At 44.9% G+C, this 19,386-nt stretch overlaps 1 protein-coding gene across 1 annotated transcript; it reads left to right on the plus strand.

The window, feature by feature from the left end:
- Window positions 1-297: 297 nt before the first annotated feature.
- LOC309520222 (transient receptor potential cation channel subfamily V member 2-like) lies at window positions 298-19,386 on the plus strand. Its single transcript, XM_082201772.1, has 16 exons — window positions 298-746; window positions 2,853-3,038; window positions 4,049-4,176; window positions 5,788-5,940; window positions 6,069-6,209; window positions 6,341-6,642; window positions 7,881-8,057; window positions 9,086-9,244; window positions 9,984-10,079; window positions 12,392-12,462; window positions 13,359-13,524; window positions 13,807-13,873; window positions 14,273-14,584; window positions 14,999-15,116; window positions 15,214-15,308; window positions 17,068-19,386. Exons 2-16 carry the CDS (start codon window positions 2,869-2,871, stop codon window positions 17,163-17,165), a joined length of 2,253 nt encoding a protein of 750 aa, XP_082057898.1. The 5' UTR covers window positions 298-746; window positions 2,853-2,868; the 3' UTR covers window positions 17,166-19,386.

Consider the following 19,386-nt stretch of genomic DNA (forward strand, 5'->3'; position numbering starts at 1 on the left):
TGCCTAACAGTAGGACCGGGCCTGTTGACTTAGGGGAGAGGGGATGTGTTTTTCATGTTTTCATCTCAATTTATAAGCATGAGGGAAAGCACACTTACTTTCTCAATAAGCAGGTCTGGCAGTGAGTGTAGCTGTGCTTGGTGCCTTTCCGCCCAAAGGGTGGCATTTCCAGATAACTTGTGATGTGCACGAGTGGTGAAACCACAAGCATAAAAAGGGGAACTAACAAAAAAGGAGGAAATCTTATTTTCAATGGGGGCCTTGCGTGACTCTGTTTCTCCGCCTTGGCAGGAGGCAAGCAGACAGATATTAGCAATATCCCAGCATCTCTGAAACGTGGAACGATTCCCACACCCATCAGTCTTCTAAATGCAATTGTCATTCTCTTTATGGGAACAGGCAGTCGATAATAACCACTTCCTCTGGATTGCCTCCGACATAACCGTCTGCAAGTAGCTACGGGGTTTCAGAACGCGGCAGGTTCTTCATCGGGTTGGGTAGAACAAATGCTGTGCCAGGGAAAAAATGGATCTTTTGCTGGTGTGCAAGTGAGGAAAGCCAAGGTTGCTTTTCTTTCCTTTTAATTCTTTTTAAACAGAAGAATCAGCATCTGCAGCCCAACAGCGGAGGGGTTGTGAATCCAAAAAGCGTGACATTTGAAATATTGCTGGCATTTGCGGGGCATCGTTTGCTCGGCAGGATAAAGGAGACCTGTGCACTGAGACCGGGTGGAATCCCTCTGTGGAGTAAGTACATTATAAACCATTATTTCCTTCTCCCTTCCCCTCCCTCAAAAGCCTCGCCTATAACTAAACATGCAGAGCTTAATTTAATCCAGGGAAAGCCCCCAGTCTATGGCAGGGATGGGGAACCTCAGGGATGTGAATGTGGCCCCCCGTGTCTTTCAATGTGGCCCCCAGGAGCCTCCCCAGGCCACGCCCTTCTTGAACCATCATAATGCCTCTTAGTTGCCTAGATAGAGGTATATGCATGCAAAAGCCTCTGACTTTTCTATTGTGGGAAACATGCAGCTTCGTTTGCAAAGAGAAGCTTTGCATCTGTTGCTCTGCTTACTTTTACGCCGGGCCACACCCACCACTGCAAGGTGGTCTCCAGAAGGTGGACCATGGCGACTGAAAAATGTTCTCCCTCCACCCACAACCCACCCCTCATCGTGCTATGAGACCATTTTAAAATTCCAAGCATGAAGTCTGGCTATTCTCAGGCAAAAAATGAGAGTGTTTCAGAGCGTGTGCAGAATGCCTTTCCCATGCCATGGAGTTATCCAAGCCGTATGCCCACCCCCACATGTCTGAGATTAGGGTGTGACCTTTGAAATCAGGAGTGGCATATATTTCTGGCTGATTTTTTCCTTTTCTTTAGAAAAGAGATTACTGAAAACATTGAGTTTCAGCTGGAAAATTGGCCTAGAGGTGAAGCAATGGTTTCTCTGTGTGCGCATGTTTACACTGAATGTGTCAGATTTATGCCTGTCATGGAGTACCTCTTTTCTTCCTAAAGCTCCGGGTACAGTTCAGTGATGATGATGATGGTGATGATGATGAAGCACATAGTTGTCAAAAAAGCTCTTTTGGGCCTCTCAGGTTCCACAGTTGAGCCCTGGAGCGCTTGAAAGAGGTTAAGAACATCAGATGAGTCCAGTTGTTGCATCAGGCCAGGATCCTGTTCCCACAGTGGACAACCAGTTGCCCCCAGTGGGAATCCCATAAGTGGGACTTGAGCGTAACAGCAACTCTCCCTCCTTGTAGTTCCCAGGAACTGGTATTCAGAGAGGTCTCCAACAGTGGAAGGAGAATATAGCCATTGTGGCTACCAGTAGACACTGATAGTCTTATCCTTGATGAATTTGTTTAACCCTCTTTTTAAAGTCCGGGGGTCATCACAACATCAGACTGTGCGGCTCACATGAAAAGCCTCCTAGCCCCCCCTCGTTTTCCCTGCTTGCTGCAATTATATCTGAAGCCTCACACCCTTTCAGCAGGCATGTGACATGAGGCACTCTTGATAATGAATGCTGCCGTTGTCTTGTAACTCCATTAGGTCCTGCATCTCAGGAGGCAACGCCCTCAGCCGCATCCTCTTCCTAGTTTCTATCTGAGTGTGTCGGAAGCTTGTCGTTGCAGATGGCTCTCAAAGCATTGCTCAGCAAAAAGACGAAGCAATTGAGAATCAAAATGTTGTTACGCAGTTCACAGGGCTGCCAAACAAAAAAAAAGAACAATCCGTCTCATTTGGAATGGGGGAGAAATCAAGAGTCAGTTCGCCTTTAAGCTCCCTCTACCTTGCACATTTAAAGCAGCTCCAGAGCACTTTAAGCAGTCATGGCTTCTCCCAAAGAATTCTGGGAAGTGTAGTTTATTAGGAGTGACTGGCAGTTGTTGCGAGACCCCTATTCTCCTCAAAGAGCTTCAATTCCCAAAGTTCCCTGGGAAGACGGATTGATTGTTAAACCACTCTGGGAATCGTAGCACTATGAGAGGAATAGGCATCTCCTAACACGGGTGGCACTGTGGGTTAAACCACAGAGCCTAGGACTTGCTGATCAGAAGGTTGGCGGTTCGAATCCCCGCGCCGGGGTGAGCTCCCGTTGCTCGGTCCCTGCTCCTGCCAACCTAGCAGTTCGAAAGCACGTCAAAGTGCAAGTAGATAAATAGGTACCGCTCTGGCATATATACATCTTCTGTTATGCGCAGTTCCATGCTCCTGGACCTCTGAATGTGCCAGACCTTTTTGTAACTCACTTTTCTTTGTAATCCCGAGAGCTAGAATCTATTCAATCTATTTGCTGTAAATCAAATAAACCTTCTTGTGGTGCTCTATTCTCTTGCCAGCACTTTCAGTGGCGTGATGCATAACTTACCAATACTGGAGATAGATGATGGCACCTTGGACAATGTGGAGGCAAGGGAGAAGAACGCAGTTGGAGGGAAAGGAGAGCCGCGACCCATGGAAACCTCCTATGAGACGGAACGTCCACCATCTCCAAAGATTAGGATAAAGATTCCTCCCAATCTGAGGTAAGCAGCTGCCTTCAGGAGTCAACCCATCTACTGCAGGGATGGCGAACATCTGTGGGCCTCTGGAAGCTGGTGGACAATAACTCCCATCATGGCTGACTATTGGTCCTGCTGGCTGCTGAGCTCCCAGCCATATCTTTGTTGACACTCTTCAAGAGCTCTGAAAGGTTAAATAGACAGGACTTACCTTTGTGGAAGCCTTGCTTATGTCTTCTTCAGAATCATCTACTGCATCATCTATATGCTTGGTCATTCTATCTTTAATCATGCTTTCCACCATTTTCCCTGTGTTAATTCCCAGAGGTCCATTTCTTAAAAAAAAATGGGTGTTACATTGGTCACTTTCCAGTGCTCAGATATGGAGGCTGACATTACGGATTTTTGTTAGAAGATCAGCAATTTCATATTTGAACGCCTCAAGAGCTCTTTGGTGAATGCCTTCTGGAACAAGTGATTTGTCCGTTTGTCTATAAGGCCTAGAAGTTCATCTCTTGACACCACCATTTGCCTCACCACCACTGGTCCACAGAGGCTCTTTGGAATTTCAGGGTCACTCCCAGCTCTGCTTGGAGAAGTTTCCATGGATTTAACTTGGGACCTTCTCCATCCAGAGCAGGAGCCTCTACCACTGGGGTATGGTCCTTCCCGGACTATATTCTGCCTAAAGAGGGATGTAGGTTACCTCTGCACTATGAAGCATTAAAACACCACCTTAACCGCTACGGATTCCCTCAAAGAATCCCAGGAACCATCATTTGCTAAAGGTTATGAGAATCAGAAGACTCTTAATAAAGCTACAACCCCCTGAGAGCTTTAGCGATTAGCTCCTCTTCTAAGAAAACTCTGGAAAATGTAACCCTGCGAAGGGAACTAGGGTATCCTAAGAATACATCCTTAACAAATGACAGGATTCTTTGGGGGAAGCCATGACTGTTTAAAAGAGTACAATACTGCTTTAAATGTACACTGCAGATTGTGGTCTTTGTTCATTCTGATTTTTCCCCCCACAGTAAAGAGAACACTTTTAATAAGAGCCGCCTCTTTGGTGCTATTGTAAGGGGGAACCCTGAGGAGCTGGAAGGACTGGGGGACTATTTGCGAAAAACCGGCAAATTTCTTACCAACTCTGAGTACACAGGTAGGCACGAGCCCGAGAGCTAGGGTTTTTGTTTAAAAAACTTCTTCCTGATGTAAGAATAGGCAAGCTTCTGAAGCTTCACAGAACTATTTGCAAGATTGATGAGGACCATCAGGACAGATAGTGATGTTTGGAGTGGAGAAATGTGATTTACAGTGGTACCTCGGGTTACGTACACTTCAGGTTACATACGCTTCAGGTTACAGACTCCACTAACCCAGAAATAGTACCTCGGGTTAAGAACTTTGCTTCAGGATGAGAACAGAAATCGTGCTCCGGCGGTGCGGCAGCAGCGGGAGGCCCCATTAGCTAAAGTGGTGCTTCAGGTTAAGTACGGACCTCCGGAACGAATCAAATACTTAAGCTGAGGTACCACTGTACTAAATCACATTATTTTCTCAGGGAGGTTGTGTTGTTTTTAACTAACTAACATTCACATCTGGCGTTTCTTCGGAATTGTAAAAAAAAAGAAGTAAAAAAAAAAGAAGTGGTTAAAATCAGTGCAGTTTTGAATTGTTAGTCTTCCACCTTGATCCAATTGTATCCAGACTTAGGCCCAAACTGGCTCTTTGATCTCATGAACCATCATGCAAAAATTGCTTAAAATCAGTGCAGTTTTGAAATGTATATTCTGTTACACCTGATTCAAAATGGTGTTCAACAGTATCTGAACATAGACAAAAACCTGCTCTTTGGTCTCAGGGAACAACATACAAAAGTTGGCTACGTTATTTTAAGGGTGGGTACAAGCACATAGAGAAAAGACAAACTTTCCCAAACTATAGAGTAGATTGGTGGTTCCCATCATTTTTGGTATGGCAAGCCACAAATCCAAATTTATTTGCTATGTTGACCCATCCATTTACTGTCAACTGAATGTTGGACCTTACGCAGGATTCAAACCTGCTTGGGTTTTCAACCCCACAGGTTGGGAAAATCTGTAGTAGAGGAAATCATAAAGGCCCATAGCACAGTTACAGGTACAGTTATCTGCTTTGATTGCAGAAGGTCCCTGGTTCAATACCTGGTATTTCTGGTGAAAAAGATCAGGGAGCGCATAATGGGCAAGAGGAGAAATGACAGAGAAGTTCCATTTGATTCACAAATGCAAGCTTGCTTAATTCACAATTCACAATACATATGCAAATTTAAAGCATCTATGTTCTTTGAAATAGGCTCTTCCCTGAATATTTGGAATGGATGGAGTTGCTTATATGGCACCTCAGCATGAAGTCTGCTTGATCTTTATGCACCTATTTTGTGAGGAAATTATTTATCTCTGTTCCTAGATCGCATATTAAATATTTTCATCTTGCTCAACTAGTGCTTTTGACCTATAGGAACACAGTTCAGCTGTGTTTCAATATGACGGAAACTTGAGACAATTTCCAAGATTCAGGGATCTTCTCGCCCTCTAGAATACTTTGGAACAGGATCCTTAGCCCTAGGATCCAGCTCTTCTCAGAAGACATTATAAGATACACCTCCTGCTCCCCTTTTCTTGGATATTCTTAAAGCATTTGATAGACTTGAATGGCCCTATACACTGTCCTTGTTAGAAAAAAGAGATGCAGTTCTCCAAAGAAAGGATGGAACTCCCTTCTCTTCCAGATGGAGAAACGGGCAAGACCTGCTTGATGAAGGCCTTGCTGAATTTAAAAGATGGGGCAAACCCCACCATCCCTTTGCTGTTGAAGATAGACAAGGAGACCAAGAACCCAAGGCCTCTGATCAACGTAGCTTGTAAGGATAGCTTCTATAAAGGTGAGGACCTTGGGGTGGAGAGACAACATTAAAAAAAGAACTCCTCCACTCAGGCGTAGGAGAACATGCTTGTTTTCTACGTTTGACTTCTTTAATGATTTTCTTTCATGCCATTTTTGTTCTGCTAGGCCACACAGCACTCCACATTGCCATTGAGGAGAGGAATCTAGATCTGATCAAGCTCCTGGTGGAGAACGGCGCTGATGTCCATGCCAAGGCCTGTGGAAAGTTCTTCCACCAGCAGGAGAAAGGGGCATGCTTCTACTTTGGTAGGTTGATACTGTGTGCCTAAAGTCTGCTGTCACAGATTCTTGAAGTGGGTGCTCAGTTTTTGTAACTTGTGCCAAAAGCAGCCATTCCTCTCCCAGCTTTGCTTCCGTTTATCTCCTTCCTCCTCCAGGTGAGCTTCCCCTCTCCTTAGCTGCTTGCACCAACCAACCAGAAGTGATCAGGTATCTCTTGGATAATCCTCATCAGAAGGCCAACCTGGCAGAGCGGGATTCCCTCGGCAACACAGTCCTCCATGCCTTGGTGATGGCGGCTGATGATGCGGATGAGAAGAACAGGGAGCTGGTGATCGGGATGTACAACAAGATCCTGATGCACAGTGCTACGCTCAACCTGAGCCAGAAACTGGAGGAATTAATCAACAGGAAAGGCTTGAACCCTTTGACGCTGGCCGTCAAGACTGGAAAGATTGAGGTAAGTCAGTTGGGAGCTTATCATAAATTGTATTTCTGAGCTGAGGAACCTGTGACCTTCCAAGATGTTGTTGGATTCCAGCTCCCATCATTCTCCTGGCTGTTGGCTACACTGGCTACATGGAGATGGAAGTCCAACAATATCTGGAAGGCGGCATCTTCATGTCATGCTAGCAGAGATTCAGACCACACAAGATAGGTCAGTGTTGTCAACCTCCAGAACCGGAACAGCTTGCGGGTGCCGCGTCCTGCCTTAAATAGGGCAGGCCACACCCCCAGTGTCAGCCGATTGGCTGGCCAGGGAGTGACGCGGCTGGGAATCCTTCTAATCGCATGTGGGCTGGGCCATGAAGCCCGCAACCCCACCTTCTCTGTAGGGCGGAAGTGGCTTTGTCAACCTCCAGGTAGGAGGCTGAGACTGAGAGGGCAACTTGCAGAAGACAATTTAAGAAGATTTGTACCAGGGGATACATGATTTCACAACTCCATTACAGTGCAGAAACTTGAATATCATGTCCCAGGGATGGGGAGGCTCAGTCCCAGGAGGCAGGTGCAGTTCTTCAAGGCTCTTTCCCCAGCCCTTGGATCTCTTTCTAAGCCACACCCCTTACTGGCAGAGATGTTTTGGTCTGGGGGTCACAGGGGGTCAAATACCCATTATAGCAGGCTACCAGTGTCTTCTTCTTCAGTATCCCAGAGCTGCCAATCAGCACGGAATGGGAACTTTTTAGCCACTGAGAAGAAGTATTCCCACCCTTTGTGCTGACTGGAGCCAATCAGAGTGGAAGGAGGTAAGTCAGCCACTCAGGATGGGCTCCTAAAGTCACTCTGGAGAAGACATGCCAGCAGAACACTGAGGAGTTGTTGGTCTGTGTTGTTGTTGTTGTTGTTGTTGATACCACCATTCATGCACAAAATACATAATATAACAACGGAAAAAACAATACCCCCCCGGCACATTTAAAAGGCCATAGATTGTTTAATCAGCCAAAGGCCTGGTTGAAGAGAAATGTTTTCACTGAGTGGTTAAAGGTGTGTGATGAAGGTGCCAGGTAGGCCTACCTGAGGAGAGCATTCCACAAATGGGGAGCCACCAAAGAAAAGGCCCATTTTCATGTTGTCACCCTCCAGATCTCTCATCGAGGGAGCGCACAAAGAAGGGCCTCAGATGCTGTCTATTGATAAATGTTGGAAGGCAAAACTCAAAGAAGATTCCTCCCCCTTTTCTGTCCTTCCTAGATCTTCAAAAACATTATTCACCGCGAAATCAAAGACCCGCAGTATCGTCACCTTTCGCGGAAGTTCACTGAATGGACCTACGGGCCTGTCCACATCTCTCTCTATGACCTGACCTCCATTGACAGCTATGAGGAGAACTCTGTGTTGGACATTCTTGCCTACAGCAGCGATACTCCGGTGAGATGATCGACAAAGGTGACTTGTCTGCTTCAAAATAATCCCTAAGGGAGATCCTTCAGTTCTCTCTACATCTAGGCTTCTCTCTTCAGGAGATTTTCTTGGTGTCATCTTTGTTTTCTTTTCAGTGCTCTGCACCCATCATTTTTTTTTTTAAATTTTACACAGGCCCCTTATGTTCTTGATTTATTCTTTGAAGAAGTCTCCACAAGAATAATTTTTTTGTGGTCTTCCCATAGGCACCTGGTTGGTCACTGTGTGAAACTAGATGGACCATTAACCTAATTCAGGAGGGCTACTCTTGCCTTAGAGAATCTTGATTTGGTGCCTTTGTGGATACTTATTTTGGGAAAACGAAATAGGTTACCCTGATCAATGGCTTCTCCCCATAAAAAGCTGTAATATAAAATACGGGATTAGCCTGGAAAATGTTATCCATAGCACCATGACCTACAGAATATCACAAGACAGTGACCCACAAATGGACACAAGCCCCAACATTTTCTACTGTTGCCCTTCTCAGTGCCATAACTGAAGCACAATCAATTATGCACTACTGACTTCTTGTAAAGATTTGCATGTTTTTCCTGTCCTGTCTATAAGAATGAACACTGTACCAGTAGGTTTATTTATCTCTGTTCTGATGGCATTATTTTGGCATTCTTGTGCTGATTTGCACTGTTGTACACGGCTTAGAACATTTTAGATGATTAAGCAGTTTAATACCTTTAAGTAAAGAAACACACACCAGTAAAGGCCTCTTTGTTGCGCAAAACCACAGTTTATTCAGCCAACCTGTTTGCACGCTGAAGAAGCTGTGGTTTTGTGCAACTTGGAGCAGGGCTAGGGTACCCTGTGGCCCTCCAGATGTTTTTGGGTGCCAACTGCCAGCAGCCTCAGCATGGCTAATAACTAGGGATGGGGGGGCTGAATCAATGAATTATTTTCTTTCTTTCTTTCTTTCTTTCTTTCTTTCTTTCTTTCTTTCTTTCTTTCTTTCTTTCTTTCTTTCTTTTTCCTACATACAGAAGCGGTACAAGATGGTGGTCCTGGAACCTATAAACAAGCTCCTTCAAAGCAAATGGGACTCCTTTGCTGCCATGAGATTTTACATCAGTTTTTTCTCCTATGTGCTGTTCATGTCCGTGTTCTCAGCTGTTGCTTATCACCGGCCTCTGGAGGGGAAGGTAACAGCAGCTTTGGGGCTTGGGGGATACAGAGAGGGAGGCAGAGAGAGGAGGAGGGTGGCTCTCTAGGGCAGAAGTGTGGAAGCTCCCTGTTTGTTCTACAAGGCCCTTTTGGGCCAAGCCTCACCCACCTGCCCATACATGATGTAGGGCAAGGGTGGCAGAGAGATTCAATTCAGTTCGCACTGAAAGGCAAACCTACTTAATTTCCACTTTCTGAACTGAAATGCAGTCATCCTTTGAAATTCACTCTTCTCCGCATCTTTCACTGCAGTTCTGCAGCCAAGCAACGTGTACAAAAGATGAACAAGTGTGCATTATTATGGATATATCAGGGGAAGATGACATACAAAAGTTTGTTATGTTAGGGACGGTTGGTGTGCCAAAATCTGCATTTGAGGCAAAAATTGCCAGCAGAGATTCACATGGATAAATTTTCATGATGTCTTTAAAAAAATGAAATTCATTTTGATGAGATTAAAAATAAGCAGATGCAGAAATGTGGAGGACTAGAATAAAGACTGGAATAAATGAGAAACCAAGAGAAGCTGAAACTGCCAGATCTGTCCAAGTCAAATCTGGTCAAAAAGGAACTTGTAGGCACTGCCGCCCAGCTGGTCAGTGCCGGCAGAGTCCTGTGCAGCACTTTGCAAGCCCTGACAATCAGCTGATTGGCACTGCTTTTATCTTCCTCTGTTACTTATGTACCTCCCCTTTCTTTTTTCTTGTATCATCCCAGCCTCCTTTTCCAGTGTCAAATGCTGCTGGAGACGTATTGTGGCTCATTGGCCAGGTCATTGTCTTAATCGGAGGCGTGTATCTCCTATTTGCTCAGGTACAACATACTCTTCCTGCCCTTCCTGCTGCTGTTTGGGATGTGTGTGTGTGTGTGTGTTTTGTTTTTTGTTTTGCATCTTAGGTTGGCTACAGAAAGCCGGAAGAAAATAGGACTGCCTGCAGTAATGAAAAGCATCAAATATTTCATTTTAAAAGAATTAACAAAATATATACCCTACCCCAGTTTGCACATAACCATGGTTTGTTGAGCCTAACTATGGCTAGTTTGGACATATGAGCCGACCACAACAGACTGATTTTTCTGCCAAGTAAACACAATGTATAGCTTTGGTTTGTTGTGGGCTTATAAAACATGTCTTCATAACGCAACAGCTCACTCGCATTCATGTTATTCCTTGTCTCCTATGGCTGCCTGCCCAGTGCTGAAATACAAGGCTGCAGTTAAAAATCTGGGTTGGGGACAGAAAGAAGTGAGCCATTAGGATGGCTTAATACATTGTGGAGGAGGAGCCTTTTTAATCAACCAGATTTCCCAATAGGAAGCCCACAGTTAGGTCCTGAGTGCAACAGCCAACTTGACATTCCCAATAACTGGATTTCAGAAGCACACTGCCTCCAACAGAGGAAGGAGGACACAGCCATTGTGACTTGTAGTCACGGATAATTCCCTCCCCCGTTAATTGATCTAATCCTCTTTTAAAGCCACCCAAATTGGTGGCCAATTGAGCTCTGAGCTGTGTGAACAAATCCTTCCTTTTGTCTTTCTGGAATCTTTCCAACATTCTGCATCCTTGTTGTTGTTGTTTAGTCGCTTGGTCGTGTCTGACTCTTCATGACCCCATGGACCAGAGCACGCCAGGCACTCCTGTCTTCCACTGCCCCCCTCAGTTTGGTCAAACTCATGCTGGAAGCTTCAAGAACACCATCCAACCATCTCGTCCTCTGTCGTCCCCTTCTCCTTGCGCCCTCCATCTTTCCCAGCATCAGGGTCTTTTCCAGGGAGTCTTCTCTTCTCATGAGGTGGCCAAAGTATTGGAGCCTCAGCTTTAGGATCTGTCCTTCCAGTGAACACTCTGGGCTGATTTCCTTCAGAATGGATAGGTTTGATCTTCTTGCAGTCCATGGGACTCTCAAGAGTCTCCTCCAGCACCAGAATTCAAAAGCATCAATTCTTCAGCGATCAGCCTTCTTTATGGTCCAGCTCTCACTTCCATACATCACTACTGGGAAAACCATAGCTTTTACTATACGGACCTTTGTCGGCAAGGTGATGTCTCTACTTTTAAAGATGCTGTCTAGGTTTGTCATAGCTTTTCTCCCAAGAAGCAGGCGTCTTTTAATTTCGTGACTGCTGTCACCATCTGCAGTGATCATGGTCTGCTTCCTTAGGAGACACAGATTAGTCACTAGGTTTTGCAGGATTTTATTGCCCAGAGGTGAACCTGGGATGAGTGAAAGCACATATCAAGGGCAGTCATCCTTCTGGTCAAATCACCTTTAAAACACTCTTTAAATAACAATATAAAGTTGTCCGTCTCCACGCTAGAGGAGCTGGCGAGTAAGCTTGCAAATAAATACCCACTCAGCTGCTTACCCATTTACTGCTCAGTGACTTCTTTTTGTACCACCACCAGATGGTTCAACCTGCTGTACAGAAGTGTAGTGGTCTAGGGTCAAGGGCGTAGTTGTCAACTTTTCCCTTTTCTTGAGAGGAATCCTATTCGGAATAAGGGAATTTTCCTTAAAAAAGGGAAACGTTGACAGCTATGGTCATGGGGGGAGGGGCAAATACACCTTATTACAGTGGTACCTCAGGTTAAGTACTTAATTCGTTCCAGAGGTCCGTACTTAACCTGAAACTGGTCTTAACCTGAAGCACCACTTTAGCTAATGGGGCCTCCTGCTGCTGCCGTGCTTCCGGAGCACAATTTCTGTTCTCATCCTGAAGCAAAGTTCTTAACCTGAAGCCCTATTTCTGGGTTAGCGGAGTCTGTAACCTGAAGCGTATGTAACCTGAAGCATATGTAACCTGAGGTACCACTGTATTTCTGCAGCAGGGTCTCAGAAGGACTCCTGTCTCCAGCATCCTAGGGCTGCTCCATCAGTATGAAAGGGTGTATATACACAGTATGCCTGTGTATATACATCAAAAACAGTACACCTGGCTGAAAGGTGACACGTGGGTATCTGCACTGATCATTGCAATGCATCACTAATTAATATTGTATAATTTTAGAAGGTTGTGTAGACTTAGTTGTGACTATCGTGAAGGGATCTTGCGCTTCTGAATTTGCCACTGCACTATTGCTGCTGTATTGACAAGAGTGTTCCTGTCCATTTGCTTTTTAGACCATTTATCTGTGGAGAAGACGCCTGTCACTCAAAAGTCTGCTTCAGGATGGCTACATCGAGATTTTCCTGTATGTTGGGGGGGGCATGTGGGCAAGAGACCATTATGGGTGGAGGTGGTTTACTATTCAAATGTTCTCCCTGTTTCGTTTGCGGAGGAGAAAGGAAGCCCAGAATCAAGTGAAGCTTTGGCTAATCTACACAGAATCCTTGATGGATCCATCATTTTATAGGGGATAGCTCTGCTTTCCATACCTGCCTTGTTTTGTATAAGCTCACAAAAACATCCACAACAAAATCTCCCCCCCCCATTTCTCCCACAATAGCCTGCTGTCACGTACAATAATTTTGACTGATTCAGTTTGTATTTCAAGACATTTCAATGTTTTCAGTATTTAACAATTTGCACTTTCTGAAAGAATAGGAGTTGAGTCCTGCAGTACAGCCTTCCTTCCCAATCTGCATTTCTCTACAGAAGTGTGCATCCTAGGAGAATTTTATTATTTATTAATTAGTATTTTAAATAGTTGTTTTCAACCGTTTTTACTGATTATTTCATTGCTTCCTGCATTTCATAAACCACTTTGAGTTTTTTTTATTTTTTGCAGTCAAGCATTAAATGTGGTTTGTTCTTGCTTCATCCCTCATGGTTTGTCCGGCAGGGGTGCAAATCACAAGCCCAGCTTTGGACGTAGTGCATTCTCCAAGCCATGGCTTAGCTCTGGATCGAGGGAGGAGTGAAGAGGCTGCAATTTCCCCTTTTCTCACTCATTCATGCTTAGCTGGGGCACATGGCTTAGCTTTTGTGTGTTAGGCAGGCCAAGGAGACTCTTCTATGCCTCAAAGGTGCCTTCTCTGGCTTCCTTGTGGAATTCTGCAAGGTATATCAAACAGATTTTGCATGCCTTATTTGTAAAGGAAACCTCTAAGCAGGGATCATCTCTGCATCCCTCTCATTTTCTCTCAGGCTGTTGCAGTCAGTGACCCTGCTGGTTTCGGCAGTGATGTACCTTGCAGGGCTGGAAGATTACGTGCCTTGGATGGTTTCCTCCCTCCTGCTCGGCTGGATAAACCTGCTGTATTACATGCGAGGCTTTCAGCAGACCGGGATCTACATTGTCATGATACACAAGGTTGGTAGAACACCAGTCCAATAAAAACTGCTAGCGTATTTGCAAAGCAAAGTCTGGTTTCAATCCAGTCCTTCTCCTCCTTCTCCTGGCCTAGTAGGAATCATGTCACCTCAGTTGTGATGCTGGCCCTGCTGTCAGGCCCAAGTTCATCCACTTGAATTTCATGCTGGGGCAAAGATCTGAACCTGGGTCTCTTCCCATTCTTAATTTCTATACTCTTATCCACTACACCATGCTGTGGTCCCTTGATTCACTTTCCATATATCCTGCTCTGTGTTCCAGGCTATTCTGCGGGACGTCTTCCATTTCCTCATGGTCTATTTGATTTTCCTCTTTGGCTTTTCAACAGGTAAGTCTCTACCTGTTGTGGTGTAGCCAGTGTGGTGTAGTGGTTAAGAGCGGTAGTCTCGTAATCTGGGGAACCGGGTTCGCGTCTCCGCTCCTCCACATGCAGCTGCTAGGTGACCTTGGGCCAGTCACACTTCTCTGAAGTCTCTCAGCCCCACTCACCTCACAGAGGGTTTGTTGTGGGGGAGGAAGGGAAAGGAGAATGTTAGCCGCTTTGAGACTCCTTCAAGGGAGTGAAAGGCGGGATATCAAATCCAAACTCTTCTACTTGTTGCAGCAGGAATGGGTGGCAGCAACCAGAATTCTACCTGTATTTTGGGACTGGATTCTGGTACAAACAGAGATGTTTTCAAGGTCTCTAAGGGCCTCTTGGTTTGAATATTCTGATTTATCACTTCAGCCCTTGTCATACTTACCGGGGAGCCTCCCCAGCCAGTCCAGAATGGGTCTTCCCTCGTCAACAGTGATGACAAAGACCAAGTCAAGTATTCCGGGCTCCTGCAAACTTCCCTGGAGCTGTTCAAGTTCACCATTGGGATGGGGGAGTTGGAGTTTCACGAGAACCTGAAGTTCAATTACTTTGTGATGCTCCTCCTGCTCTTCTATGTCATCATGACTTACATCCTCCTTCTGAACATGCTGATTGCCTTGATGAGCGAGACGGTCACCAAACTCTCTGGACACAGTGAAGGCGTTTGGAAGCTGCAGGCAAGTCCAAAACCACTGGGCATTGCTTTGGGAAAATAAAGCTATTGTGTGCAGCATACAATGGCTGAAAATAAATAAATACATAAATTCCTGGCTCCTCACTCTCCAACCCTTGATCCCACTCTGACAGCTGTCTGTTAGCTCAGCCCTGACGAAGGATTCACACATAAGGAACAAGATCAGATTAAAAGCCCATTTAGTTCAGCATCCTGTTCCAAAGTGGCCAACAAAGTCTACAAGCAGAACAGCAGTTCAGGGGCTGGAAATCTCTGCTTCCTAAAACCCAAGAGAGCCACTGCTAGATGGACCAATGTCAAATAAGTGTATGGAGCAAAGAGACAGATCTCCCCTATGGATCTAAGATGGTGGGAAGGTAATTGTGAGATGTTCATTCTTCCTTTATTGCATCCACAGAGAGCGATTGCTATTATGGAGTTGGAGAAAAACTGGTTTTGGTATTGGCAGAGGCCCAAGAGATCTGGTTGCCAGCTGTCTATCGGCTCTGAAGAAGAGAAAGATAAGAGATATTTTTTCCGGTGAGTTCGGCCATGCCCCACACGGTTGCAAACCCATAGGGCACCTTATGGGATTCGGGCAGTTCATTGTTCATTTGTGTTTGTATGTGTTTTGTAGTGTGGAAGAGGTAGATTGGGATAACTGGAAGAAAGAATTGGGAACACTCAAGGAGGATCCTACAGACTCAGACCACAGTGAGATGGTGTCAAAAGGTAAATAAAGAGCAAAACCCAACTGCAGACATGGGTAACCTATGATCGTCCTTGTGCTATTAAACTCCAGAACCCATCAGTCACAGCTAGTATGTCCCTTGGTTGGGGTGGTGGAAATTGTGGTCCAACGAAATTTGGATGGCCACAAATTCCCCATCCCTCTATTACTCAAAAGGTTTGCTTACCTTCCTGCCTTCAGAGCCATTAATGCACCATCAGGGAAACCTCTGTGGCACGAGAGGTCATTGGACAGCACCACAGGACCATGCCAGCTGGTGCTGATGTTGCTATGTCAAATCAGGAAACTGGTCCTAGGGGAAAGTCTCATATCAGCTGAGTGAATTCATCTGGCAAAAAAAAAAAAAAGAAGAAGAAGAAGAAGAAAGAAAAGGGGAAAAAATGAAATTTTTTAGCCTCCCATTCCTCAAGTGTGTAGATGGGGATACATTCAATAGATGACTAGGCCTCTGGACATGGTGGAAAGGTTTAAACTTTTTCACCCTCTCCAGCACTGTGTTTATTATTATTTTTTAAAAAATCTTTTTTTAGCCATTTCCATATTTGTTAGATCTTGAGGGGGTGTTTTCAGAGGACCACTTCAGTCCCCTGGGGTGATGTTCACTACCCCTGCCTTACACCAACCATGTAAGGTGAATGAACATTATTCCCACAAATGGGCCTGCAGCAAAATGTTGCAGCATACGCATAAAAACAGTGCTTCTGTTTATGGACAACAAATAATATTCTTGAAGTCATACCCACTCTCTCTACACTTACTATAGTTTCTGCCCTTGAGAAATCTTTTTAGTAGACCCAGAAAAAAGAGATTTCAAAGTTCCTTGCTTGCAGCATCAAATGCTGCTGAATAGAAGTCAAATATACAGGCAGATATATAGAGATAGAGATAGATAGAGAGAGAGATAGAGAGAGAGAAAGAGATATATATTCAATCCCGTATTCCCTGATCATAGGAACCTGACTTTAGTCTGACTTGATATATCTGTCCATGTAACCCATCTATATTCTGACCAGCAGTGGCCCTCCAGGATATAACAGAGAGAGAGGTCTTAACCACTACCTGTTTCCTGATCATTCTATCAGGAGATGTCAGGGATTGGCATCTGCAGTATTTCCACTAAAAATGAAAGAAGGTTCTAGTCCTCATGGTTCTGAACAAAGAATTGACATAGAAGCACACAAAACTGCCTTAGACCACTGTTTCATCTAGCTCAACATTATTTACTAAATGAGTAGCAGCGCCTCTCCTGGCAACAGGCAAAGGGATGCTAGGCATTTTCATGTTTTTTTAAAAGTGTTTTATTATAATTATAAGAGAATGAACACCATAAAATAACAATGAGGAAAATGCAATTCGGGGGAAGGTATATGTGCTCTCTTTTACTGCAAACTCTTTGAGGCACCATCATTCCAGACAAAAGTATACATAGAGTTTTACACAAAGGCATCAGCAGGCATGCAGCAACAGGCAGAAAGATTTCAGGAGATGATGCCAGGGACTGAATTCTACATACGAAGCAGGTGTTCTGCCGCCCAGCTGTGGCCCCTCCTAACCATAGCTGTCAATGTTTCCCTTTTTTAAAGGGAAATTCCCTTATTCCGAATAGGATTCCTTGCAAGAAAAGTGAAATGTTGACAGCTATGCTCCTAACCCATTGACTGCTTCTCTGTTTGAGGACTTGCCTGTCCCTGCTCGACAGTCTTGACAGATGCTTCCCCCTTCTTCTGTTTCCTGTTCCAGGGAAGCGTCTATGGAGCTGGGTATCACAGGGGATGACAAACATGGCGGCGTCAGAAGCAGAGGAGGAGCAAATACCCTTGCGTGACAGAAGTCAGTGAGTGAGAGAAAGCCACCAGGAAGACTCGGTGAATTATTCGGGCCACATTAACAGCGACGTTCCTTAAGCCGTGAAGTGCAAGAGCTTAGCTGGAGCAGCCTGGCCACCGCTAAGGCCGTGACTCAGACCCAAGTTCCATGTCATTTACAGATTTGTGCTGACAGTCTTGCCTTAGATGAAGGATTATTCAGTCTCCTGTCGAAGAGTCTCAGCCTAAGAACCGAGGAAGAGCCTGGCCGCAGGATCAGGCCTATCTAGTCTAGCATCTTCTTCTCACAGTGGCCAACCCTAAAGCAGGGCATGAGTGCAAAAACGCTCTGCCCACCTGAGATTGCCAGCAACATTTATTCAGACGCATCCTGCTTCTGATAGTTTAGGGAAAACACGGCCATTGATATCCTCCATGAATTCCCCTAATCCTTATTTAAATCCATCCAGGTTTGTGCCCATCACTACCTTTTGCGGGAGCAAATTGGCTGTTTTTTTAGTCGACACCCTACAAATGAAAATGGACTCCACACCTTCTCTGACCCCCTGGCCCCCATTTTTGTTTTCACTTCATTGTGTAACAACCTAATTCACACTTCCTGAAACAATCACGGGTTGAAGGACAGCTGTCCTATGAAATTTGCACTTCTCTGAATTTTCTGATGTTGGTTGGCGCATGTGAAATTGGGCAATACAGAAAGAAGCACCTTCGCGTCCTTGATCCTACTAAAGACTTCTTCAGAACAAAATTCCAAAGGGACTGTCTGGCAAATAAAGGAATGAAGAAAATGTGTTTTACATTTAAATTGTACACTTTATTTTGTACTGAACTGTCAAGCTGTAGGCAGAAAAAACACACACCAGACTAGCACTTGAGGTTGCATCTGCCCTCATGTTCAAACCACATCCAAGTTACATGTATTGTGCAGAAAACTAAACTCTACTGAGAGTATTTCAGGGGTTCCTTAAGTCAATGAATTGAAACCCAGGAGAAAAGAAATGCCACTATACATTTTCAATAGCTAAGGGAAAATCCTCATGAAACTAGAATTAGGAAAAGCCCATTTTGTGGTTTTGTGCAGCAGGGTAATTCTAACCCATCCTCTAGAGGAGCCCTAAAACTCCTCATGAGGTAATTAAATGAATTTATTTTATTCTGAAGCTATTTAGAAAGACCAGCTGCCTTTGCAGATGCCTCCACGTACTGATTAATATTATTTCATAAAAACTATACACCATTTGGTTGTGTTTTTTTAAAAAAACCAACCTCAAAGGGTCTCCCTTCTTTTTGTAAACCGCTCTGAGGTTTTTTCTTATGATCAAGTGTATATAACTAAGTAAGCTACCCCACATGGCGGGAAGCGAGGGAGAGATAGCCTTTTGAATCCCCACGAAAAACATTTCCCAAGGGAACGGGTGTTTATGCACTTATTTGACAGCAGCCCTCGGGAGGCTTTAGCCTTGAAAACGTTCCCTTGGCCCTCCATGCCTTGCAGGGAGAGAAAAGGCAGCCCTCTAAAGGGAACCATTCTGAGCCTGAGATTCTGGCACCGCCATGAGGGCGAGGAAGGAAAATGGCGGGAAAACTCCTCAGCTAAAGGACCCTATGGGTGAGGGGCAGGATCCTGAGGGCTCGCTTTTGGAAGTCCCTGGACACAATCCACACTGCCTTTCCCAAGTGTCATGAGCGGCGTTCCTCAGCATTGCTCAGCCCACTCCCTGCTCTGAGGCAGCTGTTATACTTTTGCCTGTTGCTTCCGCCATCTCTGGCCAAGATGGCCGCCCAGGAGGGGTCTGGTCAGGCTCCCATGGCTCTGCCTTTGACAGTGCCCAGGGCTCTTAAGGCAGGGGCTTCACATTCACCGGCTCATAGTTCAGGGATGGGTTGTGTGTGTGAGGAATGCTGCTTTCTTTCAGTTATGGGGTTTTTCCCTCTCATGGGTACGCTCCCTGCATTTCCAAAGAGGTAAAGGACTCCCACCCTCACAAAGGACGTGTTGAATTTTTCGACTTTCAAATTCCAAAACTGCGAGCTGATAAAAAGTTGTAGCACGACTTGGGGGAATTCAGAATATATTTCGGTTAAATTAATATGATTGAGTGAAGTGTGTGCAAAATCATTACGAATGATCGCCAACTACTTGCTGCTATATTATAAATTATTGTTATTCGTATTATTTAGCATGACCTGACGTTAACAGGAGGTAAAATTAAAGTTCTTTGGCTTTCCAAAA

The sequence above is a fragment of the Podarcis vaucheri genome (assembly GCF_965113315.1).
Source record: "Podarcis vaucheri genome assembly, chromosome: 15".
In the NCBI taxonomy this organism is placed as follows: Eukaryota; Metazoa; Chordata; class Lepidosauria; order Squamata; family Lacertidae; genus Podarcis; species Podarcis vaucheri.

Bases quoted from the DNA above. Each gene is read 5' to 3' on its own strand.
- LOC309520222 (XM_082201772.1), top strand. From the start codon at position 2,869: ATGCATAACTTACCAATACTGGAGATAGATGATGGCACCTTGGACAAT. The intron at 6,643-7,880 runs GTAAGTCAGTTG...TGTCCTTCCTAG, and splicing joins TCAAGACTGGAAAGATTGAG to ATCTTCAAAAACATTATTCA. The intron at 13,525-13,806 runs GTTGGTAGAACA...TCTGTGTTCCAG, and splicing joins ACATTGTCATGATACACAAG to GCTATTCTGCGGGACGTCTT.